The sequence below is a fragment of the Netta rufina genome, assembly GCF_964035555.1.
Source record: "Netta rufina genome assembly, chromosome: 2".
Lineage (NCBI taxonomy): Eukaryota > Metazoa > Chordata > Aves > Anseriformes > Anatidae > Netta > Netta rufina.
This window is the reverse complement of record NC_140124.1, coordinates 67,242,449-67,268,660: the sequence shown is the minus strand read 5'-3', so window position 1 is coordinate 67,268,660 and position 26,212 is coordinate 67,242,449. Positions and strand designations below refer to the sequence as shown.

The following is a 26,212-nucleotide window of genomic DNA, read 5'->3' as shown; positions in this document are numbered from 1 at the left end:
TTTACATGTAATTGCCTTTTTTTTTTACCAATGATCTTGAAAAATGGAAATACAAAGGCTAACTTAGTCTTCAGGGTGAACCCTCGTAATATTCTTTCTCAGAAGGAAAGTATAAACACAGAGTATATGAGGCCTTGCATAAGAAGTAGCACAGTTGATACTAACAGCAGGCCTGACTTAAAACTGTGCTGTTAATGAGTGCATACTTGTGTGTGTCCAGTGACAGTAGGAGAAAATAACATTTTTCTGAGTGGTGATCTTGTATAAAACAAGCACATTGCTTGCTCTTTAAAGCAGAGCAGACATAAATGCTAAAAAAAAAAATAAAAAAAAAATAAAAATCAGATCCCAAGTGTAGGCAGAGGATTATTTACAACAGAGGATTATTCACAAGTCATGTTGGAATAGTCAGTGGGACTTTTATATATATTTCACGATGTGGCCAATCTTTAAGACTTTACAACTTCTTGATATGTACAAACTGCCAGTGGCTTTTACAGAGGGATATTCTGACGCTACTAAGCAGATTTTGTCTTTTAATGCTTTAATTGAAAAACGACATTCTAGCTGCCGATATTTTAGCTACCAACAGGTTGTGGGGCAAAATAACACCTGAGCGTCTCTACAAAACCCGAAGAGTGGCATTACAGGGTCACGACAGCTCCCCGCAATGGCAGAAGCCTCACCCACCCCTCGGTGGCCTGCCAGCCATGCCGAGCTCTTCGGGGACACTGGGCTCCATCTACTGGCGTGAGGGAGAAGGCTCCTGGGCGCCACCTCCTGCCCTTGCCACCAACACCTTCTAGCGCCTTGCAAGGCAGCGCTTAACGAGTTTTGGTGGCTTAGATCAACTTTGTGAGGCTGTTCTTCTGCTGGGATGGGTTGTGATGGTTAGTCCGTGATATCACCTTCCTTCCTCTCCTCCATCACCATGGAGGCACCTTCATCCATCATCGGGTGTAGGGGCTGAGCTTGCCTTTTGGCCTTTGAAGAGCTGGGGTTACAAGGCCAAGTTATTCCTGAGTGACCCAGTGCTCAAACCACAACTAACGATGGCTGCCAGCTCTTCTGGCTGAGCAGTAACTGTTGTGTGTAAAGCTGTGGTCTTAAAGGGGGGCAAGCATGCAAAAATCTATTGCTAATGTCAGAGGTTAACGTCATTTGCTACCTGCACTTGGTCATGTCTTGTCAGCAGCTTGAATCATAAGCTAAAAAAAAAAGCCCTTTGAAGTGGAAAAAAATTTCTTGATACCTGAACTGTGCTTTTATGTTCTGTAAAAGCAGGTTGTCTCAAACAAGTCTTTAACTGCAGTGCCTGTGGATCTGCATGGCTAACTAGCTAGAAGATCTCCAGGGGAAATTTTTTCTTCGGTGTAACCAAAATATGTCACTTGGATTTTGACTTTTTACTATTACAGAAAGCTGATTTCATGATGCAAAAATCATTTGTTTCAAAGCATGACAATACAGGATGCTTGGTGTAGTTCATTTCCCTACAGAGACGTGACCTAAGAAATTGTTTCATTTTGAACAGCATTACCTTTTCAAATAGAAAGTGATTGATCCAAGGGCTATCCAAACAATTTTATCATTATTTCTTCAGCTTCTGAAAGTAATAACAGAAAAACTGTCTAAACATTGTATGTAGACATAGTCTAATCTTTTAAAGGGCAGAGAAACTACGTTGACCCTACTTTTCCACCTGTAAAACTAACCTTTTTCTTCCAAACCCATGCTTTATAATCAGCTTTTTGCCATGCTTCACAGTCATGCAGCTCAAGGAATCGTCCACATCTTCCAGCTACAGAAGGAGGATATGGGGAACTAAAGTTATGCTGGGAGGAAAGTGAGGTCTTCTGGAATAAAGATTGGTCCATTTGTAGGTTTTCAGGAGTTCCTTGAAGACTTTTTATTCGGTGTGTTCACGCTTGTAAAGACAGACCTGAGCCTCAAAAACCTAATGATCACAAGCCAGCAATGTTGGTGCTGCATGCAAAACATTCCCAACTCTCTCAAGCTTCACCAAGTGCACAGAGTCAGATATCTCCAGTGTTTATTAATAAATTGCAGGTGTTGCCTGTCTTCCCAAGATGCAGGAAAGCAGGCAGCTTCTGAGCTCAATGAACAAGTATTTCAATGTATATCCTGGGAGTTGTTTCCCTCCCTACTCCCTCACGGTTGTTTTCCTAGGGAAAACTGTGGCCAGGACTCTTCCCTCCAGTTATAAACCTTCTCCTAATTCCTAGCCTAATTGTATTAATGGCCCATTTATACTCGTTCCACCCCTGCCCCAAATTCACACTACAAATCATCTCCCTTTGCTGGTGGTTACTCCTGCAGGGTGTTGACAGGTTCAAGATAGATACACAGCTTGGCAGCCTTCCTTCTGCCCAGCTAAGCCCATGGCCCTCTCTCACACAACAACCTCCTCTGATCTTTTTCAATGTTGTCTTCTGGGCCTACCCTGACTGACTCCTTCCCTTCAATATGAGGTGCCACAGTACCATGAAGCATCTCAGAGGAGGGCTCACCAGGCCCTTGCAGAAGGGCTATTTCTCTTTTTTCTTAAGTCTTTAAGACTTAAAGGAAATACCTTACCTGATTAAACACTAAGATCATGTTCCTATCTCTCTCTCTCGCTCTCTCTCTCTTTTTTTTTTTTTTTTCTTTTTTTTTTTTCCTGCTTTATTTACATCTGCAGAGCTTATGATAACCCCTACGGCAGCACAGGAAACTAATACTCTCAAGTCATCCTTGGCAATGTCTCCCAGGTGAAGGTGCCTTTTGAGGACAAAATGCTGGCCACAAGTCCCTGCTTGTGTAAAGTTATGGCTCCTACAAAGGGAATCTTGATGGTTTCTGCTGTTGCATTCAAGGCATTTCATTCCTCCTGCACGGTCCTCCCCATGTTGTGCTAACATTAAATGTCATGTTCCACCCTTCTTTTACTTGTGTCAGTAGTTTTGATGGTCTTTTCCTCAATGATTCAGTCAGCCCAATTTTCAGATGACAAAAAGTGCATTACAAATTTGTATCCAGATCACGTGCTCAGTGGGTAATGAAAGACAAAGAGCAGGACAGAACAGAGAGAATCCAGGGAGAACATTTTTGAAGCCGAACAGAGGTAACAAACAAAATCACTGAGAGAGGGATTTGCTGAGTTACCTGGAGAAGCACTAGAGAAAAACCTATGGAAAGCAAGCACAGGACAAAGGGTGCTACATGAGTTGAAAAGTAGCAACTGGCACTACCGTTAAGCCCAAGAGGTTTCCACTGTTCGTGTCTCCAGAAAAGAATGATCTGTGCAACCTCTCTCTGTACCTTCATCATGAAGTGGAGCACACTTGGTGTTGAGACAGTGGTCTAAAATACAAATAGATTTAGGGTTGGGTTTTCTTAAGCATGTTGAGAAGTCTTTGCTTTCTCAAAGTTGAGCATGCAGAAGTTAAAAAGAATAAACCGGCATAACTTTTTTTCTGGACACTCCTTTGTATGTTTTACCTTTAAACATAGAAGATACACTATTTTCCCACTGCGCCTCTGTGTGCAGTGAAGTAGGCTGATATCTGTGGGCACCCTGCCTGAATCACACAGCAGCAGGTTGCTGCTGGTGAGATTGCAGGGAGAGGGAGGGAGGACATTCCCTCCATCCTGGAACAGATCTGTCCTGGCAGTCGGGTTCTTTCTCTGCTGCAGTGATGCTGTGCTCAATCAGCCAAACCCGGAGCCCTCTAAGGAGTCATTCATTGTGTGTTTTCATTGCCTGGCTTGATACCTATTTGCAGAAATGCCAAGCACTGTCGGCTGCAAACAAAAGTCCTCTGAACTAAACACCACACAATAGTATATCTGAAAAATCAGGTAATTGGCATCAAGCAGGATATTAACTCATTTATCTGTCATGGCTTTATCTATAAACTGCAAATTACTTTACCGCCCCAACCCCATACATCAAAGAGTGCTGACAGAAAATGATGTTTATGAAGTACTGTAGCAAGCGCTATTTATTAGATAGGAAATGTACTGTAAATGTAGCTTAGGACATCGTATTTAAGAGTGGGAAAAAAATGCTATTAAATCAGTAATCACCACACATCCTGCACTTCCAAAGAGGCAGCATTCAACTTAATGGTTGTATTTCTTTTATTATGTAAGGAAAGGAACTAGGGGCTTAAGCGTAGTTACAGGATTAGGACTGACTCAAGGTTTGTCATCTTTTTTAACTTTTGAGGGCTTGCCCTGCCCCGTGCCCGGGCGACACCTCCGCGCGCCGCCGCCGAGCACCCCCACGGCACGCTGTGGGGAGCCAGCGCCCCAGCGGCGCCGGGACAACGGCCCCAACCGCTCTAACGGCTGCTGCCGCACGCCCGCCCCTCGCGGCGAGGACCAATCAGGCGGCGCGCAGCCCGACGGTCACGGCCGAGTGGGCGGGGCCGCGCGTGGGCGGGGCCTCGTCGCCTCGTCCCGCCCCCCGCAGGTGATGGCGGTGGCCGGGGCGGCGGCCGGGGCGGCGGCGGCGGCCGTTGGCGCTGGGGAGGTGAGGGGGACCCTGCCCTGCCGGTGAGGGGCCGGGGGGACACGCGGACAAGCACGGCCGTTGGGCGGCCCCCCCGGGCCGGCAGCATGAAGGTGGAGGCGGGGGACCTGTCCGCGATCAACCTGTCGGTGCAGCAGGTGCTGAGCCTCTGGGCGCATGGCACCGTCCTGCGCAGCCTCACCGGTAACCGGGGGCGCGTTGGGGCGGTCGGCGTTGGGGCGGTTGGGTCCCGGTTAGGACTGGGACTGGGACTGGAATTGGGGTGCTCCTGGTGGGGACTGCTGGTGCCAGGGGATGCTTGGAGCGAGGTGGCCACGAGGGCTCCTGTGGCTCTGCCAGCGGGTTTATTTTTTATGGGTGGTGTCTGAGGGAAAGCTATTTAAATTAAAAATGAATGCCAGAAGCAGAGACTTCTACTATTTTGTTATTTTTTTCACCCTGCGCAGTGAGGGAGGTAACGGGGTGACAGGTTAACGGGGTTGGCACGTAAACCTAATTGTAAGCTTCAGGGGTTCTGCTCTGGAAAGGTGAAGCCAAGCTGTGGAAGGGGGTCTCAAGAAAGGTCATTACACCCTTCTAGGAGAGGGGAACTTTGGCAGGAAAAAAAGTTCCAGAGCAGTCCTTCATAACCTATCTTAGAAGGTATAGAGTAGGGAAGCGTGTCTGTGTGCTACTTGTCCTGTCCAGGCATAAAGGGAATGGTGAGTTTCTACCTCTGGACTAGAAGGGGCTTTGTGTTGATAGTAGGGGTGTTGCTGAGTAAATTCCCTGGAAGAATCTTGAGTAAAGGGTGTATGTTTAAAATATTATGAAAAAGTATGTCATCTTTTCCCATTCCATCTGTGTGAAAGATACATATAAAAATGCGTAGCGCAGAGGTAGAGTTGAGGTCTGAAGATGTTGCAAACAATTGTCTTAGGCTTTATAATCTTTCTTGTTAACTTCCAGTTAAAAGTAACTTTTAATAGGTTATACTTTATTAATTTGACCAATAAACTTTTTGAAGTGCATATATTTTGTGTCTCTGTGTCTGGTGATTAATAAATCTTAGAGGTATTAGTGTGTCCCCACATATAGCTCATTTCCTGAATAGTTATTTTTGCATTCTTTCTAAGAAATATCAGTTGTCCTGTTAAAGAAGTTATACAATTTTATCAGCAAAGTTATGTTCTTTATTAAAAAAAAATGTATTAACTCTGTTCAGTATTTTGAAATAAAATATGAGCTCCAGCCTAAAACAGGAAGTTTTTGAAACCTCAGTGTTTTATTTTATGTGTGTGGTTGTTTTTGTTGTTGTTTTTTGGTGTTTTAATGAGAAGTTGAACCAGTATTTTCTTATACCATAAGTCTGGTTCATGTTCAATACAAAAAGGGAAATCCAGCCTTTCATGTAGGATAATATAGTACAAAGTACTACAGGAGACTGTGGACAACTGAATTCCTGCCATGTGCCTATCACGCTCCATGATAGCAAGCGCTGTTTGCTGTAGCTGAACCCAGGCCCACTGATTTTTGCTCCATAGCTTCCTGTCTTCACTTGGGCATGTTCCTGTAAACAGTGGGGGGTAAGGCTCTGCAACCTATTGGAGAGGAGAGGGGTCACCTACCTCACCCTTTTTTAGCTCCTCCAACAAATCCAAGTGGTCCCTTCACGTGCACCAGTTATGCACTAAGTGGTAGATCAGGCTTTACTGGAATGAGTTGGTTAATGGCTGATTCTGAACTGAAAAATGTCCCCGAGTGAGTGTCAGTTGTAGTAAATATGTTATATGCTACCTCAAGTTTAGGGAACTTAGCAATATCTCTGTCCTTCCTGTAAGCAAAGTAGATGTTTTGTTTATGTCTCATTAATTGCGTGTTCCAAAGACTGATGCCTTCTTCTATTTTTTTCCTAAGCTTCATCCTGCAATTATTTGTCCCCTGATTTTCTGGACTACGTTGTTGTCCTCTGTCCTGCAACTTCAGGGGGTCTAGTCTCTAATGATTGAAATGCTCTTCAGCAAGTTTTTCTCTTCCAGTTAATACAGCAAAAATGTTAGCATCTACAAACAACAATTTGACTGTATAGACCTGATAACTTCTAGTGTACCAGTTAATACAATAACTAAAGAAAGGACCTAGTGATGAAGAAGATACCATTATATATAAACAGCTGAGTTAAGTTTGCATGTATAATTAACAGGCATTTCTTAATGTGATTGTGTTGAGTTCATACATCTGCCAGAATATAATGTTTTGTAGTTTCTTAATTCAAACTCCAGCATGTGCTATCTTGTTGGCTGAAATTTGTATCTCTGTGTTCAGGGCGCAGATACTTAAATTCTGCACAAAGACTTAATTCTGTAGAAAGTGGTAGGTAGTTACTGAGTACATCGCTCAGGTACATAGATCAGAATCTCAAGGCAGGTACTTGGGTTTTGGAGCAATCAGTCGTGGTTTGTGAAATGTCACAGGCAATTGCTGTTCATCTGGCAAGATAAACTAAAGACTAGAGGGAGAGAAAAATCTTGAAGATGAAGGACTAATTATGTACTCACTCCATGTTTACTGAAGCTGAGTGGCAGGGGGACATGTTCATGTATATAGATAACATTCAAAAGTGTTAGCATTTACATACTTTGAATTTCCATTTTTTATTTGCCCAAGATAAAGCTGTTAATGGAATGCAACTTCAAATTTGCCAAGTCAATACAGATGTTATTTTAAACTTCAGCATCCTTTAAGACTTTTTTCTAATCACAAAAGTCTAATCTTTGAGGTTGTATATGCCTTCAGTGATATGTTCAAACTATGCGTATAATAGATAAGCATAATATGATTTGGGTATTATATGTATAATTTATATATGACAGCTATAAATACCTAAATTAACAGAGCAGTACCCTAAATCTGGAGAGACAGAGCATGAATTTCAAGTGCTTGAGCCCTGCAGCTCTTCTGGGCAGTGGGAGGGAAATTCCACCCGCTTAAAGCCAGGGTGATCTGTGCTATGCATTGGATGTTGTGGCTTGTAAGTCACTAAGTACTGGATCTCTTCCAGTGCGCTTTTTTTTTTTTTTTGTAATTTCATTTTGTCATTTTGTTCAGGGTTCTTTCAGGTAGCTCTGTGAGGATGTAACTAAATAACTGAGACTAGGTTTGTGTTTGGAGCTTTCTGCTAGCTAAAGCTAAATCATTATTATCATACCAGCAAAGTATTCCAATTGTGTAGTTCATCATCAGAAGAGCAAGTTACTTAGTGTAGTTACACAAATAATGAACTTTTTTAACAGCATGCTTTGTTTGTCAAGGTAGTAGCAATTGATCGGGTATGTTTATACCTCTTAGAGTATGAATCTCATATATAGGACATAAATGTCTGTTGTATCAGCATGCTCTTTAAACACCACAGTCTCATTTCTGCCTCATTTAATAATAATTAATAATAGATATTAATTGATAATAGATATTAAAAATCTTTCAGCTACTGGGTTATTTTCTGGTCAAGCAAAGCCTTGACCCTTTGGGTTCAGAAGTTCACATTCTCTTTCTTCATTCCCTCATGGCATCTCTGTGTTATCGCCAACCCATTCTTTGCTTCCTTCAGTGTAGCTCTAGCACAGTATTTTTCCAAGGGCCATCTTTCATCATAATCATGGAGTTGGATGATAATGGATTTCAGAGAACCTCAAACTCTTACACGGGGGGAAAAAAAAAAGTGGATTAAGTTCCATTTTCAACCTGTTGGGATAAAAAAGACTCGAGTTGCTCTAGCTAGAATGCATATAGGGGGAAAAACCATTTAGTCTCTCTGCTCATAACTCTTTCTAGTAACTTGCTAATCAGCTACTTAACCAATTTGCACGCAAGTTGGTGGAGAGTGGATAATCTGCAACGTGTGCTTGGAGGTACACAAATACAAACTCCAAATTGGTGTTCTGTAAGTAATTTGCCTACTTGCAGGATGTTAACCAGTTCACAACTGCTTGCTGTGTCCCTCATCCTGCTGCCTGACTTTTGCATCTAGGAGCCTCACAGGCCTATATCCTAGCCCTTTTCACATCTAAACAAATGTTTGGTTCCTACCAGCATGAAGATATGAGGGGTTCGTCCCTCCACCCACCTCCCCTCCAACTGCTCTGAAGTAAACACCTGCAGATTTTAGCATCTACAGTCAGTCTGGCAAAAACAGAAGGTGTGAATGATATATTATGAGAAGGTACTGGGTTATTGCAGTTGCATGTAATGCTACCTGCATTTCTTGCATTGCTGACTTTGTGATACTATTGAGCTGAAAACTTAAGGCTTTATGAAGTCATGGTTTGTAGCTGGGTTCTTTAAACACTACAGCTGCATTCATGTAGAACAAGAAATATTTCTGGATGTTCTCTAATTGCCTTTTGAATGTACTCAGTATGCATGTCACTTTAAGGAGCAGGAGGGGAAAGTGTGTGTGAAAGAACTCAATTTTAGCTAACATTTGGGGCTGGTTCTGTTCTGCTGTCTTCTGCCCTAAATGCAAAGTGCAGCATGATGCTAATTTTCCTTGAGCCATATTTGGAATCTAAATAAGACAAAGATAGTTGATTATTATGCAGTTATTTTTCGTGTAGAGGGGTTGTGAATATGTTTGGGCTCTTCCATTTGGAGTTAGTCGTTTCATAATATTGCCTTTTCTTCTATGATTTCAGTCATCATAAGAAGTCTTCCTATGACTGCAAATTAATTTCTTTTTCCACCTGGCAAGGGTCAACAATGACCACAACCACTGATTTCCTAAAAGGCATTGTGGTGCCTCCCAGAACCTGTGGAAACTGCAGGGGATAACCTTGATCAATAGACCGCTGTCATAGCTGTGGAGTGTTTGGGAATCTTACAGTATGCAATTGTCATGTAATGCTGCATAAGAACTGAGCATTTTCTTCGTCCATAAATTTGAAATACCTACTATGAGTCCATCACTGTGGTATCAGGTTATCTTGACCTTCATAATATTGCAAGATTGCGCTTTCCTTAGGTAGGTGTTTCATCTCTTATATCTGCCTTAGTTGAGAAAGATGAAAGCTTGGGACAAATCTTGTCAACGTACTGTCCTGTACAGGCCTCTCTTTTACTGTATTTTGTAAATCTGTATAATGTGGATGGAGAACTTCCATGGACTTGCTTAGAGCTACCCCCAATATGTGTGTGTTTCCAAACACTCAGAGAGGTTGTGTCTTGAACTACAGTAGTTAGTATTAACTGTATGTATATTTACCATTCACCTTCCTTTTTGCCCTCCTAAGTGGGTCTTTCGATTCTCCTGATTTATAGGAGTTGTAAGTCCTACGACATGAATTTGCCTTTTATGCCTGCATGAAAGGGGAAGGATTGAGACTACACTCCACGTACTGCTAAATGAAAAATTTTGAACTCTTTTTTTTTTTTTTTGTGTGTGTGTGTATTGTGGTTATGTATGCTCTACAGACTTGGACTCAAAGGACTGCAGTTACTGTGTGGCAATGATTCTTTCTGAGCATCCTTTGATGCATACTTCTGAGTATGCTTTGCTTAATTTGCTTTATTTGTGTATTTTTTTTTTTTTTAAAGTTAGCTAATTGGGTCATATTTCTACTTGAATGACTGTGTGTCAAGCTACAGTAATACAGGCTCACCTGATAAACATTGTCCTGTTGTATGGAAACTGTGCCTTTTTTTTTAGGGTGCACTGTGGGAAAAACTAATTAAGTTTGGGTTGTGACAGCTGGGAAAATGTCTCCCAGTTTGCTAAATTCTGTGGTGATAGAAACATACAAGATCATCACTGTAGTTGACCTTTTTTTTTTTTTTTAAATAAATAAATAAAAAAAAAGGTGGATATACATGTATTTAGGGTTTCACTTTTTTCCTTTCTTAGTTTTTCTTACCCTTTTTGAATTATAGTAAATGCTTTTAGAAGATTATCACCAAGTAACGAAGTTTCTTTGATTTTTATGTAGCTTTGTTGATGCTTTCTGCTCTTTTATTTGAAACTAATGATCATGTCTGGCATTCTTAGAAATGTTTGTACTCTGCATGTTCTCGAGATCTCCTGTCCTTGCTCAGTGACTTAAATAAAAGTGACTACCTGTATCTATAAAAGTGTGTGCTAAGCAATTAGTAATACATCCAAGCTGCTTTATTCTACATTTTAACATTTTTTATTTCTTTCTCTTTTTTTTTTTTTTTTTTTCCCTTTTGAAGCTAATTCAATAGAACATTTACAGCTCCTGGGTAGATATGCTGAAGTCTTTAATCTCATTTTTTGCCTTTTATGTTAGCTTGATGTGGTCTCTTATTATAAAAGAGAGTTCTTGACTTTTTTCTGGTTCACTTGGTTTCCAATAATTTTTTGTTCTGCAGCTGTATTTGCAAAATCCTAGTAAGAAGTTACAAATATTGTTTGTTTTTTTTAAAGAAACCTTTGAAGAAAATATGGTGGTCTTTAATCAGATGTGTTATCACAAAAACTGTACTAGATTTCTTTTTACAATTTTTTGATCATAATAGTTACTTCTTTGATAGACTGCTAAAAGGGGATAGTGTCTTGAGCATATGCCAATGTTTTCACATTTACTCCTTTTAAGACTGAAATGGGTATTGCTTTTCTTTTACTATTGATTATATGCAATGTTTCTAAATCTCTTAAATTTATTGCCTGAAAAATATTAATCTTTTGACTGCTTTCTTTCAGAGATGTGGTACTGGGTTTTCCTCTGGGCTCTCTTCTCCTCTCTCTTTGTCCATGGTGCTGTGGGAGTGTTAATGTTTGTGATGCTGCAGAGGCATAGGCAGGGGAGACTAATCTCTGTCATTGTGGTCAGCATTGGATTTCTGGGTTCTATAACAGGAGCAATGATAACCAGTAAGTCTGTCTTTTGTGTTTTTACTTATTTGCTCTAAATTTAAATCAATATTAAAACAAATAAACCTTGTCTTAGTGGTTTGGTGATTGTTTATTAAGGATTTTGCTTTAGTCAAGTAGCAATTCTAATGAAAATGACAGCTGAGTTTCTCTTCCTGTTGTGGTAAAGATAAAAACGATTCCAGAATTGTCAGTGGACGATTGTCCTAGTCTTCTCATCTTGTAAACTTTGGGTAACAAGCTGTTCAAATGTGTATGCTTGACAGGTAATACTTTTTTGAGACCTGAAAGTGCAGTCCTGTCTCATCGTACTTGTGCAGACCTTTTGCCAAAAGTTTTTGATCAAGATCACCTGTTAATATCCTTAAAGACAGCCATTTTTTTGGAAATGAAGCTCTGATCCCATTGATTGCAGAACTGACTTCTTGCTCATTTCCTTGAGCCTGCTGGAGGTTATTAAATTGCATTTGGATAGTATGTTGCTCCCTTAAAGGAAGGAAAGGTGCCATATAAGTACTGTCTTGCAGCAAAGAAACTTTTGTTTTTTAGTGACTGGATAACAATCTGAACTATGCATGCTGCTCAGAGAACAGACCAAACAATCTGACTTATGGATTTGAAAAACCTTCCCAGTCTTGCGTGGTTATAATGGTGTAATTTCCAATTTATTTGATGTAGGGATGGGTGATGCTTTTGAGGGTTAAGCCTTTGAGGGTATGGAACTGTAAATTTAGAGACTGTCATATCGCCTTAAACTGTAGGTGAGCAGTGTTGCCTTTCATTCTGTCTTTGATTTGTACAGATTATCAGAGTAGCGGTAACACTTGAGCTTCACTCATGGGTGTTTCGTAGGAGATTATTTTTTAAAGTTTCTTATACTGAAAGTCATTCTTGCTCATTAGCTTTCAAGATTAAATAAAATTTCTGAAAAAATATTTCCTTAAGGCTTTCCTCAAAGTGGTTTTAATTGCTGTATATTTCCCAGCCTAAAATTTCCAGTGTTTAACAACAGTTCAGTATAGTTCTACTTTTTTTTTTTTTTTTCTTCTAAGGTAAGGCATATATAGAACCCGTTGAGAACCTTTTGTTGTGAGTTATGCTGACATTGAATTGTCCTATGTATAAAACGGCAGTGGCCCTGTTAGGAGGTCAACTGTGCATGACTGTTTCTGAAGAATAAAAGATAGGAAATGCATTGCTGGATATCCAAGCCAAGACTTTTTCAATAGTATTCTGCGGTGGGGAAGGATCAGTGTTTGTGAAATGAAATTACTTTGTCTTTCCTCTATGTGTAAGAGGAGAAACACAGTTTTACATGTCAAAACATTTAACAAATAAACAGCCCTGTTTATGTGTAAATAATGCATTTCACCTAGGAATTTCTACAAGATAACACTGTGAAAGTTTATTACACTTTTCCCAATGGTTTTGCACAGAACATTGTAACTGGGTTAAATAAAAACATTGAGGTATTTTTGTTTCTGGACAGCACTGGGTTCTTTCATCCTAAAAGAAATTCTGTGAGGAGCTTCTGAAGGCCACTTACTCTTTAATATTGTGTTACCGTATTTTCAATAGCTATTATGCTGCAAGCTGGAATTTAAGGATTTAGCCTTCTGGATAGGCCAAATCCAGTACTTAAGAAATTCAAATATCTGATTTCCATTTGTATTTCCAGTTCTCTGCATCATTTGTGTTGAATGCAATATGGGCTGTTAAATGATGCAAGTTCAATTTTGCTCACGATAGAGCTTTCAAACTTCATGGGTTTTTGAGAAAAGACAACAAACTGAGCGAATAGTGGTGAGTAATGTCAAAAATAACCTCAGGAATAGATATGTTAGGCAGTTTGAGGTAACGATTTCAGCTGCCTCTTATCCCAAAGGGTCTGTTCTTCCTCCTCCCTCGCTCTTTTGGTGATATTCTCATTTTTCCTCAATAGCAACTTCTTGTAGTATACTCTGGCTCTGTACCAATTGTGCTGGGTTATGCATTGCAGGTTTTATTACACACAGTTATTCAACAAATATAAATACATAATTATCAAGCTATAACACTTTTAATGTTTTCATTATTGATGTTTTTCAAAATATCTCAATGTTTTCTTAAGCAAAACAAGTCTATTGGGATACCATAATTTGATGCTACTAGTTAATAAATCGTAGCCATTTGAATTCAGTTTGAGAGTTCAATCACCTGAATAATTTTAATGTCGGTACTGGGCTCAGGCTCAAGGATCTCTTTCAGTTTTTGACAGTCAATCTTAGAGGAACAAATGGAAAAGCTTATGCAAGGTGGCTGAGTGAAATAACGTAAGGCTAGCCTTGTGGTGAAATTTCTGACAAAATACACTTTAAGGTGTTTTTTTGGTAAAGAAACACTTATTGGTGAATTCTTTTCCTACAATGTTTGAGAAGTGTTTCTGTTTTGTTTTGGTTTGTTTTTTTTTTTAAGATGGATTTTGATCACTTCAACAGACTATTCATATTAATGACTGAGCAAAACCAAGGAAATTCCATATTTTTAACTCTTGGTATTTATTTCAAAAATTGTGGTGGCTTTTCAGTTTTCTTAGAGCTTGCAAAAGCATCTTTCTGTTTTCCAGAAGCATTTAATTGTAGTTAATTGGCTTCTCAGACATTTTGTACAAAAAGTTCTATAATGATTTCAGAATTAAGTGTTTTTTGTTTTTTGTTTTTTTTTTCCTGAAGACCAAAACCTCAAAGGACGGCAAATTCAGTGATCCCTTAGGTAAGGGAAACAAGCAACTTTACAACAAATACTAGTTCCAAAAACCAACCAAACAAAAAAAAAAAAAAAAACAACCTTTTTTAAAAAAAAAAAAGCCTTTTTTTTTTTTAAAAAAAGGTTGTTTTTTTTTTTTTTTGTTTGGTTGGTTTTTGGAACTAGTATTTGTTGTAAAGTTGCTTTTTTTTTTTTTAAAAAGCTTTATTCTAAGTGAACTTCTGAGGTATGGATTATGTAAAATTTTTATCCACAGACAGCTGTATACAAGACTTTTTTTTTTTTTTTGGATGAACATTTTGGTGTCTTTATGCTCAGACATCATTTGAGAAGAAAATGTTCTTCATCACTAGCCTGGTATTTTTGACTGGTAGCAAAGAGTACCTTTCTCAGGCATTTGTTTCAAGTCAGCACAACTATTTGCTTGCTGTGTGACTTTTGCTCTTTATATGCATATGATAAATTCAGCATGTAAAAGACAGTGGGAGGGAGGAGCAACTGGCTTTGTTTACAATGCAGTATTTTGTTGCTGGTTTATCTTGATCATGCAATGTTATACCAATGGGAATCTGCGCACATCTACAAGAAAAATGTCTTAATTTGGTATAACTCAATCTAATTACCTGTAGAGATTTCTTCCTATGCACATTCGTGGATGACAATATAAGACTTGATCATTTTTCATGTTTTGCTTGATTTTCTGAACAATTATTATCGGATTAATAGTTTAAATAAAACTTAAACTGACTCAGTTTGACTTGTTATTTAACTGAAATATTAAATGAAGCTGATGGAAATTTTTAGTTGTTTTGTAGACTCCAGCAATCTTACTGTTGTCTTCTCCCTGCTTATGCAAGCACAATTAAACCAAACATGATTTTTTTTTTGCTAATTTTTCAAATTAGCAGAAGGCAAATCTGAAGAAAAAAATATTAAATTTGAAAACACCTAAAGGGAAATGGCAAGATTCACTTTTTTTCAAATCAAGCTTGTGTTGTGAAAGTTAATCTGATTCAATTAGGAAAATCATCCCTGAAGGCTTTTCATAAAACTAGAAAAAGTCAAGCAAGGCTAAATAATTGCGTAATGCCATGAAGTAATACAGTGTTTGGTAATATTCTAGAAATAGCTGATGCATAAACACAGTAAATTGTCATATATTTCAGCCTTGGGTTTACATCTGTAATTTGATGGTTGTTTTTCCTGTGATTCTTAGGTGCTGCAGTAGCTGGAATTTACAGAGTAGCAGGAAAGAATATGGCTCCCTTAGAAGCTCTTGTCTTTGGTGTTGGACAGACAGTACTGACACTAATTATCTCATTTTCAAGGATTCTTGCAACGCTCTGAGGCTTATGTAAAAAGAATTTCAACTAGCCTAAAGAAATCTCTGATCTGAAGAGAAGCTTCCTGAAGTGGATTCAGCAGCTTATGAACTCGAATGCTAGTGGAAGAGAAAGGAAGCGATGTTGAACGTGCACTACAAATCTGGAGGTTCAGTCGAATGAACAGACTGTCCTCTAGTGTCTGAACTCTTGTACTTCTGCACTGTGCCTTATGTGCCTCAGTCATAGGCAAGGTGCGATCCCTGTGTGCAAAGTTGAGATAAAGCACCTTGAGTAGCTGCCAGTCAGGCTAATGCTTGGTGATAGGATCATTGTTCTTATCAGTGTTTTAATAAAAACAAAGGGACACTCCTGAAAATTGCTGTATGTGCCAAACTTGGAGTTTAGTTCTTAACTGTTGGTTGGGTAAGCTTTATTGAAATTGTAGATACAGAAGAACGCTGTGGATATACACTGCGTTTGACTTCAGGGGGAGTAGTAAGATAACTGACCTTTGTACTAACATAATCTCTTTGAATGCTGAACGTTCTTATTCAGCATTAAAAACAACAGTTAGGTCCAACTTAACTGGTAGACAAATGTTGATGGGATTTAAGAACTACGATTTTACTAATCCTGATGTAAATCCGATGGTTACTGGCCCTTCTGAAAACCTTAGAAAAGCTACTTACTGCAAGTAAGCTCCCTTTAAGTACTGATAGGACTATTAACCCTACACATACTTCTTAAGGAACAGACAAATGTAATACAGACTTTGAAAGTATACCTATGATGAAAATGGAAAGGGTTTTTAAAACAAACAAACAGGTCTTCTATTGAACAAAAATATTAAGGTTGCTTAATAAAACAGTTATCTTACTTTGGAAGTTTGGAAGTGGGGCAGCACTAGTGTATTTACTACCTTGTTTCTGAACACTTTGTATCCTTGGAAAGGTTAAGATATACCTGGAACTTTCAAATACATAGCTTTCTATAGAGTTTGTGCATTTCTAGTTTAAAGGGAACAGTAGTGTTGTACACGTGAGATGTCTTAAGTGTGAATGTTTGGAGTGAATAGAAATTTTAATGTTATTTACAAAGAGCAAAACTTAAAGGGCACAAAGTTCTGTATGAGGAATAAGACATCTTTTACATATTTCATTAACTGAATGCTTTTCAGCAGTTGACTATTAATACTGACAAAAATAAATTGCCCAAAGTTTTTGCTGTTAAAATGTCAAAAAGACTTTCAGAGCTGTTGAAGTCACTGGCACTGCTGTACAGCTAAAATAGGGTTAAAATACAACTTACAATCCAGCTTTATCACTTAGCGCTACAAAACAGTATAATGAATTAACCTGCTTGCTGTTATTTTTCTTCCACATAAACTGTTCTTTCTTTTTAAAGTGCTAAGGATGCTAATATTTTTTTCAAAGTATTTTCATTTTTTTTGAAAGTATACAAAGCTACAGGCTATGAAGGGAACAATGTAAAATGCAGGTTTATAAATCTTCTCAGTGTTACACTTCTAGCTTTGAATCACTTTAAAATGCTGTATTATAGGAATACCTATATTTTCCTTACTTTGATTTCAAAACTCACTTTTCACGGTTTTATTATTTTGCTTTTACTTTCTGCTGATACTTTTTGGAATAACAATCATAGCACTTTAATAGGCAAGTAAGTTATTGCATCTGTCAAAATGCATTTTAAACTTCTCCCCATTATCTTACAATATGAGAACTGGTTTCAGGTATTTAATTCAAATGGAATAATAATGATATTTCTCCTAATGTGCCTTGTAACACATTTTTAGGGGAGAAGATTTTTAAAAGTTGCTCTCACTTCATTGTTGTTCTTTTTCAGGTATTATGAATCAACTTTGTTGGATGAGGCATATTGAATAACTGACTTTAAAGTGTTTGTGTTTGACAACTTAGAAATACTTGTCTGGATCAATAACAACCCTCTCACAAAGCATTGAATTCAGTAATTTAAAATGTCTTATGGCTTTACCTCACCCTGAATCTTGTTCCCAGTTTCCAAATTACATTGAGCATCTTGATTCTTATTATATGGGGTTTTATGCTATCAGTGTTCGAAGGCTTGCTTTATTTCACTAACTTAAACTCTTATCAGACCACTGCTGACTTAAGAAATTTATGTAACTAATAAAATTTTATTGATGAACTTCATTCTTCATTTTAATTGTAGTGCCAATGATTTTTTTTTGCCATTCTAACCTTCCTCCTTTGACGGGGTATCTTTGCAGATGTTGAATAATGTTGAATAACCTTCCTCCAAATAATTTTTATTGTATAGATTCATAGTAATCGCTTTTAAAGTGGTTAGGTGCTTATTTATCTCTGCTTTATATGACATTGTCTAGCAACAACAAATAGGCAGTTAATGTAGTGCCTAGCTGGTGTAACAGACAAAGTTTTTAACTGTGTCTCGTGAGGAATAGATAAGGATGACTAGTTTGTCTATGAAATGTTCCTTGATCATGGCATGAACTTAATAGATAATAATTCCAGTAGAGAAAACAAATGCAAGTGGCCTTACATCTCTGAAACTTGGAGGCTTCATTCCACATCCTTAGGAAAAGCATTGTTAAACTTGTAAAAGGTGCTCTATTCAAAGCACAGCGTGTGTATATATGCTATTTATATAAATACATGTATGAATTATGTTTTGGAGACGTATTCTGTCCTTTACAGAAAGTAACAATAGAAATAACTTGCCCAAGAAAAGGAAAATAGCTTAGGATAACCTATGGGTTTTTTCATCATTACTAGTCTACAGAAGTGTCTTGTGCGTGAATGGCATGGATGGTACTCTGCTTTGCTTTGGACAATAAAACATTGTGCTGATGTCTACCCAGAATCTTTTAGAGCTATCTTTTAAATATCTCTGCATGTTTCTGCATCGTATCACTAAGCACGTTCTGTGCATTGTTAATAATTAATTTATAGTATAGAACAAATACATCAACACAGCTTAAATCTTTGGAGGAGGCAGGAATACTGAATATGCTGTTTCATGTGAAAATGCTTCTGTTGCTTTGTTAACAGCTGATATTGTTAAAGATTTGTATGTTCCACACAATTCTGACTTACTGATATAACCAAAAATCTTGTTTTCAGAAAATCTTCCAAATAGCTATTTTTTTATTTATGGGTAGTTACAAGTTTAAGAAAGTAATCTGTGTGCTGTGACTAATGGTGTAATTTGAGGTTTGCTGTTCAGTTTCTTAAAGAAACCAATAACTTAACCAGTTTTGAATAATCAGTGTGGACCAAAGACAGGACTCCTGATTTTGTTACTTGTAGCTTTCTCTTTTTGAAGTACAGTGTTTTTACTATTCTGAAGGAAATGATACTGATGAAGGAATGCCGATATTTATTTTGGTTACAGTTTATATCTATTTGAATTGTGTTGAAGGATAGATATGTAATACCATTGGAGAGGAAGCTGGAGTTAAAGCTCTAATACCTGTAAGAATGGTTCTCATTGTTTTCTGTTTTATGTATTTTGTTTACTAAGCAGATGCTAATAATGCCTTTCTTTCATCTTTCATTGTCTGAGTCACATGGTTTTGTATATGTCCATTCAAAATCATACATGTCTGTTTCCATGGAATAAATTAATTTTCTTCAGCAGTATTCCTAGATGTAATTGAGTGTGGATGAACCAGTTTAGACCAAAAAGAAGTATGAATCTTAACAAGGTTCTAGAAGAACAATTGTGAATGTGAGATTATTTTTAGTTACTTTTCTCTTTCTGGAAATATACCTTTTCATCGTTTGTATATCAGCTATGGGGAAAATGCAAAGACTGGTCAATAGGATGAAAATTGCAACCATATACCAAGCACTTTGAGATATAAACAAAACTGAGAATTTCATTTTAAATTATAATGGAATGCTACATATATATGAGAGAAATAAATGCAACTATGAGGAATGAATTATTTCCTAGAGATTAAGCACTTTCCCATGTTCTTCTGCATCCATTATTACAAGTGAAAACCAGTAAACTGCTTTGAGTAATTTTTATTTTTTTACAGAAATTGTTTGGTTAATTTTTACTTCTCTCTTGATTTGTGCCTGTGGTACCACAAGCATGAGAAACAGTAAAATAGGTTATTTTTAGTAATTTGGTGGTTTGAGAGTTTTACATACAGTTCATACTTGCGTCCATGGAAATTTTAAAAAGTCATTGAAATAATGTAAGACTCCAGGTAAACTTTGTTATTTCTATCCTCTTGTCAGAGGGACTGGGAAGCGGTTTGGGATGTTCATCACATAAACTTGTTATTCAGCATGCAGAGTTCACAGTTGTGTATTTGCTTAGTCTTGGGCGACTAATAGCTTTGAGGAGTAAAAGAATGGAAGTCCTGTGGGTACTGGAATAAAAATAACACCTGAGCCAGTAGCCCACTCTACCCTACCAATCACTAGTTGCCTGTGCAAAACAGAAGCTAATTGAATTGGCAGGAGAGAGACTGGGTAAGAAATCCACTTTTGAGCAATTCAGGGCATGCCGAACTTCTATCTTAAACAGTTTTTTGAATTCAACTTCCGAATAAAACAACTTTTACTATTTTTGTGTTGTTTTTTTTTGTGTGGGTGGGTGTTGGGGGGGGGGGGGGGGCGGGACAATCTTTGGAGCAATAAGAACTACTGTAGCTGGTGGTCGTAAATAAGCAAAACATGCAAAAGATGCTCACTTTGTCTATGTTCATTCCTTCAGTGTTTAATGTCTCTTAGTATGTTAGCAGTTGAAAAGAAATAGCATGTTCCACTAGCTTTCACAAGAGGTTGGAGTCTGATATGTCTGAAAATAACAGCTAACATGAAACATTCTCAGTGCTTCCATGAAGCCAGCATGATAGAAATTTTCGTATCAGCTTGCATACTACTTTTGTGAAGTGTCTTTTTATTTGTGTGACTCATAGCTCTGGCAGATGAAACTAATGATGAGGCACTTAAGTAGGTGAAGTAAATCTTGGCTCGTTCTCATAACTCCTTTCTCATAAGTGATTGTGTTACCTAGAAGAAATAAACATTTTAAGTATAATCGGCTTATGAAGAAGTGCTTCATTTCAGATTAAGTAAATCAACTCGACAATCCAGATTTATCAAAATCCATTTTCTTTACTGCTGGTCATGGCTTAGCTGTATGCTTTAAAGCTGATCTATCAAGTTCTGATGTCTGCACCAGAGTCAGCTGAGTCATTTTTAGATCATGCTTTTAAATCTCCTGACTTAAAAGTTCATGTTGCCAGAAGTCATAGGCAGAGGACAGGATGTAAGCTGTTTGTGCCAGCAATATTTGTCAAAAATTGCTGATCTTGCTAGCATATATACCATACTATAAGGTATGCTGCCAAGATCAACAACTGGAAAAATTCAAATTTGAAATTCAAAAACAAACAAAAAATTTGAAAAATACAATGCGCGCACACACACACAAAAGGCTAGAACATAACTTTATTTGAACTGTCATCAGAATTTAACATATATATGCATAAATACGTACAGGCAAAATACCTCTTGAATGTTTTCTTTTTTAATGTCTAGACTGGAAGCAGCCCAAAATGGAAACGGCAGTTTAAATCCTCAGCTGTTGCTTCAGAAAGATAGTGTTCTTTGTGTACAGGTGAATTTAACACAGCTGAAAAAAATGTAGTGGATTAAAAGTCAATTTTTGTAGCCTATCAATTCAGGGAGAAGTATTGTACTCTGTTACAGCAAGGAAGTCTTCGGCTAGGTATCACTGTGTACTTGACTGCACATACTTTGATTTAAAAAAAAAAAAAAAAAGTTGTCATAGAAGGTAAACTTTAATCTGAGTACATACTGTTTGATACTTGAAAGTAAGAAAGATTGTGTGCCGGTAACAAGCTGTTTCCTCTGACTTGTGCCTGAAGTTATACTTGAAAACAGTTTGTGCATTAAGTCTAAATGTAATGACCGAGGTGTCTCAAGTCTGCAGTGATGTACAGTTTTACTCTGAAGTCTAGTAAATGATGTAGAGAAGCTTTTTCTTTCAGGAACGCTTTTTTTTTTTTTTATTTCCCCATGCTTCTGGTTGTTCATTGTAGCCACTGAAGACTTTTAGAAGTTACTTCATGAAGTTACTTCATGAATACTACTAAGATTTATTAGTGGTTAAAAGGAATGGATAATACTTCCTTTTGTGTTCCTTTTGTGAATTGGAAAGGAAGTGTTAAGGCCAAGTGAAAAAGGGAAATTTTGAAAGAATAAATGGATGATCATTTTAAAAATGACATTTATTTTAATTTGAAATCTAACTTTTAAATTTAAGTTACTTAATATCACCATTGTACAATCTGTTTCCAGATTATCCATCATCATAAGGTATACTGTTGAAGCTATCAGAGCTAAAAATCTCAAGTCTTTTAAAATAACTTGATAACTTGGTTGAAGGTTTCTACTCATTGAAAATGTGCTCAACTTATATACAGATAATGCAGTTTCAAAAGTTCTTAACATTTTTGTTGTTTTCAGAGGATAACCGGGTATTTATGTAACTAAACTTTTGACTGTGGCAATACATAGAAGAGCAAATAATTCTTTGGAAATATTTATGGAATCCACTTAAGATAGTTAGCCTTTTTCTAATTGTAAAATAAAGTATTTGACACCTGTACTAAGGACTGCAACAGTTGAACTGTAAGTTTTATGAATACAGCCACTGTTATGACCATCCCAATCTGGCTGCGCAAATAAGGAGGGGTCAGAAATGGGAGTCTGAAAATCTTTAAAAATGAAGAAGGCAAAATTAGTATCCATTTAGCCCATGGAAAATGGGCCCATGTGTTAGTCCATGTGTTAATTGCATGATTGATGTTCTGCTTTCCGAGCTCCTGCACATCCAAAGCATGCCATGTCACCTCTTCTTATGGGGGTGTTTTGAAGAACAGGTTGGAATTAAAGAAATGAATGGCCCAGTCAGGGTCTAGGCCTCTACTTCCTTCAGAGACTGAACCAAACAACCACTAGTTGGGTTGAGGAGTTGGGTACATCCATCACACCCTGGTAACAAAAGTTTTATACTCTGTGAACCCAATTTAAATGTACCAATGTATACATAAAATAAAGCTAAAATTAATACTTGAGTGATGCATATTCCTATAGACTGTAATGGTGTGTTCCTGCAAGCATCTTAGTTCTGCTTCATAAATGCTTCATAGATATAAGAAAACCCTTAGTGGGACCTATGTTGGCACAAGAATAATGCGGTGTGAGTAAGACTTTAATTTCTCCTCTCTTCCTCCATGGTCTTAATACTTCCAGCCTCTGCATCTGCTGGTTAAATTTTAGCATATGGGGGGAAAAATGCTGGAGTAAATAAAATGTATCTAAAAGGCTAGGTAGAACAGAATCTGAGCACCCGCTTCTGTGACTGTAATAAGGATTTGTTTATGCAAGTGGATATGCATAATTCAGAAGTGGTGACCAAAAAAAAAAAGCAGATTGATTTTTTTTTTGTAGTTCATCAGATTGTCAGCTAGCAATTTAATACTATTTGGGAAAAAAATACTGAGTCAACGTAGGCGAAAACACTTGCATCAGTTCATTTTGTAGACCTGCTGAAGCATAATGATGCTGTTTGTTCCTGTTTCTGTCACATGCATTTCATTTTTAAGGAAGCTTAATTCACTATAAGTGTATTAATTACTACTTCTTGGAGAAGCCATTTTGACAAGTTATAATGTAAACTTTTTAATGCCTGTCTTAAATAAGATATGGTTTTATTTGCTTTATATTAAGTCAATCAGAATGTTTGCTGGTAATTTTTTTTTTCTGTGCAGAAATTGAAATTACTGAAATTACTGCTTTTACAGACTGCATTACAACAGCTAATTTCTTCTGAAGAGCTAAGGAGAGTATTAAAAGGTTGCTATAGCTTAAGGTAGTGTTTCTTTTTGTTGTTGTTGTTTTTATTATTTTTAAGATAATGTTGCTTTCAAGACAAGCCTTTCTTGCAGAGGGTGGAGACACAAGAATGGAAATTGGTCTGGAGAAGAAGACCAATTTCATTATGTGATTTGGAAAGTGAGGTCCCCTTAGGCATTCTACTTGGTCAGATTCCCTTGCTTTTAAATATGAAATGTTTCAGAAGCGGAGGTTTCGGAGGTATTAGAATGTGAACAAGTTGCAAATTCTCATTCGTCAGTCTTGTGGATATACTACTGGCCAGTTCTCTGCAAATTTATCGAGTTACCACTATAACCCTTTCCTTCTCCTGTTGAGCATCTGTCAAAATGTTCTTTGAAGATGCACAAAAAAAGGCAAATTCCACCATTCCTGAGTCTTTTGCAGCCAACTTGACCAGATTGACATCTTTGGCTAGATGTGTTTACCAGAGTAACTGATGTACCAAGTGTTTTCCTCTCCCTAGCTATAGCGTGTGGAAGTAGAATAAACCTAATCACCTGTCAGTTAGTTATTACATCCTATAACGGTACAGAACCCCCTCTTCAATGTTATACCTACACAGTGACTGAGAAACAGAATAAGTAGTGATTATTTTGTGTAATGTTAAATAGCCCATTTGGTGGAAAAAAAAAATCGAGAAGTAAACGTTTTTGTTTGTTTGTTTGTTTTATGTGTTATAAATGTGTGTAGCTCACTCCTTCATTCTTCTTCCAGAAGAGTTCTATCTCAAATAGAAGACACTTGAGGAACCAAGTACAGTACCAAGACAGGGTCCTGCATTTTAACCTGTGCAAAGGAGTAACCTTGTGTTTGTCAGGGTAGTTTCTTTGCTGACAGAGAAGATCCAGATCAACTAATGGTTCTGACTGACTGACCTGCCTTATGAAGATCAGTCTTGTAAGCAAACAGATCAGTCAAAATAACATTGGAGTAAATAGTGAGAGAAACCTATCAATTTCCCTTGAAATGTTTGCAGGACCAATTTTGCAGGTTGACTCTTTTTGCAGGATGTTATCTCCCACGGAGAAGCTTCCAAACTTCAACTGCATCAGTAGTTATAGTGGAAGAGGAAAATGCCTGAAATTCCTAGTGCAAGCATTTATAAAACATACTTGCATTTGTGTCTAAGCAAGTACATAATTATTATGCCCAGGGCTGAGCTGCTTGTTTTCATATTTAAGACTTCAAACCTGACTCTACCTCCCAGAAGTCCTCTTAGAAATACACAGTTCAAATGATTCAGTTCACAGCATGCCTTGAACTTGATAAATTTTACTACTTTATATTTTCCAGCCTGGGTGATCACTTTGGGAAGTTGGAAGGAGGTTTTTGGAGGTCACTAGCAATTTAATGTGAACTCCCTTTTTGAATCAGTAAGACAGTTTAACTTTGTCAGCACCTGAGTACAGATTTCAAGTAGGTTAATATTAAAAGACTTCCAGTTTTCTGTTTTTTTTTGTTTTTTTTTTTTTCTAACCAGATTAAACTTAACTTTTCAGTCTTCGGAGTGCCTCTGATAACTGAAGCCATCCAACTAATTATTTGAGTAGTGAAAGATCTGCTACATCTCAACTGTAAACATCAAGATACCCTGTTGAAAATTCCAGTTGAAAAAATAAATGGTGAGTCCCTGTTGTAATTTTTTACTACTAATAACAGTAATATTCTGTTTTTTACCGTAAGTCTGAGAGGTGACTTTTCAGTAAGCTTGTAGTGCAATAGTTGAATGTGTTCCTTTTTGAGGGGCCTCTGAGCACATACAATGTAGTGTGGATCGTGTGTCTGAAAGGTACTTCAAATAAACTGTAAAGGTGAGATTAATTACTCCAGCAATTAAACAAAAAGGGTAAAGCAAACATTTATTAAATTGCATGATGGGCTGTTGTTTCTGCTGTCAAAACGCTAACTTAGTCAATGAATCTTTTAACACTTCTGTGTTTAAGCCTTTCCAGTTTTGAACTTGAGACTTGTGGAGCTGTGAATTTCAAATAAATAACTCTTATTCAAGAAAAACAACAAACCTTTAATCTGATTGTAAAACAAGTCCTTACCTATAAGTCAGACTTAATTCTGAAAGTGCAAGAGGAATGAGTACTGATAGCCATCTTCCTTCTGAAACCAAGCAGTCCAGTGTGACCCCTCTGAAAACCCAGTACTGATCAGCACTGTAATCTAGATGAAAATATGCAAGTACAGCTCATTAAGAGATTGTTGCCCCTAACTTTGGAAGTCCACATGAGATAAGGAGATGGTCTCTGCTAGTGAAGTCTCAGAGTTAGTGAAACAGTGAGCCTCATCCAACTATGAACACACATATTTGAGTCTTCAAAGAGTATCTTTGCTGTTTGGTAAAGTCGCTATTAGGAATTTTAACCTAAAATTATGCAAGATGCCGCCTAGTGTAAGGCTTCCTCAGGCTTTGCTTCTGCAAATTTTCGTCAAAGTGTTTGACATTGGTCTCCCTTGGCTAATAAAGATTCAAGCTACTGATTTCACTCTTCAGTCCTAAATACTTAATTTAGGTGTATATATAATAGCACCATGGGGAAAAAAAAAAAAGCAAAACCATGGAGATGGTGCTGCACCTTTGTGAAACTATTAGTGTATTAGTGACTGTAACGCTGTTTGCCCTGTTACTTCATCTGAATAATAGATGGATCATAAGCAGGTTATATCATCTGATCTTTTCAGCTACTCTTCCGTAATTGTCAGGAAACTTTTCTTTCCAGGGTCGGTTTCACAAACATGCAATTTAATAGGGGCATGGTCAGATTGC

At 37.6% G+C, this 26,212-nt stretch overlaps 1 protein-coding gene across 1 annotated transcript; it reads left to right on the top strand.

Moving 5' to 3' along the window:
* The first annotated feature begins 4,587 nt into the window (after positions 1 to 4,587).
* On the top strand, positions 4,588 to 17,759 carry TMEM170B (transmembrane protein 170B). Its single transcript, XM_084306621.1, has 3 exons — positions 4,588 to 4,720; positions 11,229 to 11,399; positions 15,361 to 17,759. Exons 1-3 carry the CDS (start codon positions 4,624 to 4,626, stop codon positions 15,489 to 15,491), a joined length of 399 nt encoding a protein of 132 aa, XP_084162747.1. The 5' UTR covers positions 4,588 to 4,623; the 3' UTR covers positions 15,492 to 17,759.
* The last annotated feature ends 8,453 nt before the right edge of the window (positions 17,760 to 26,212 follow it).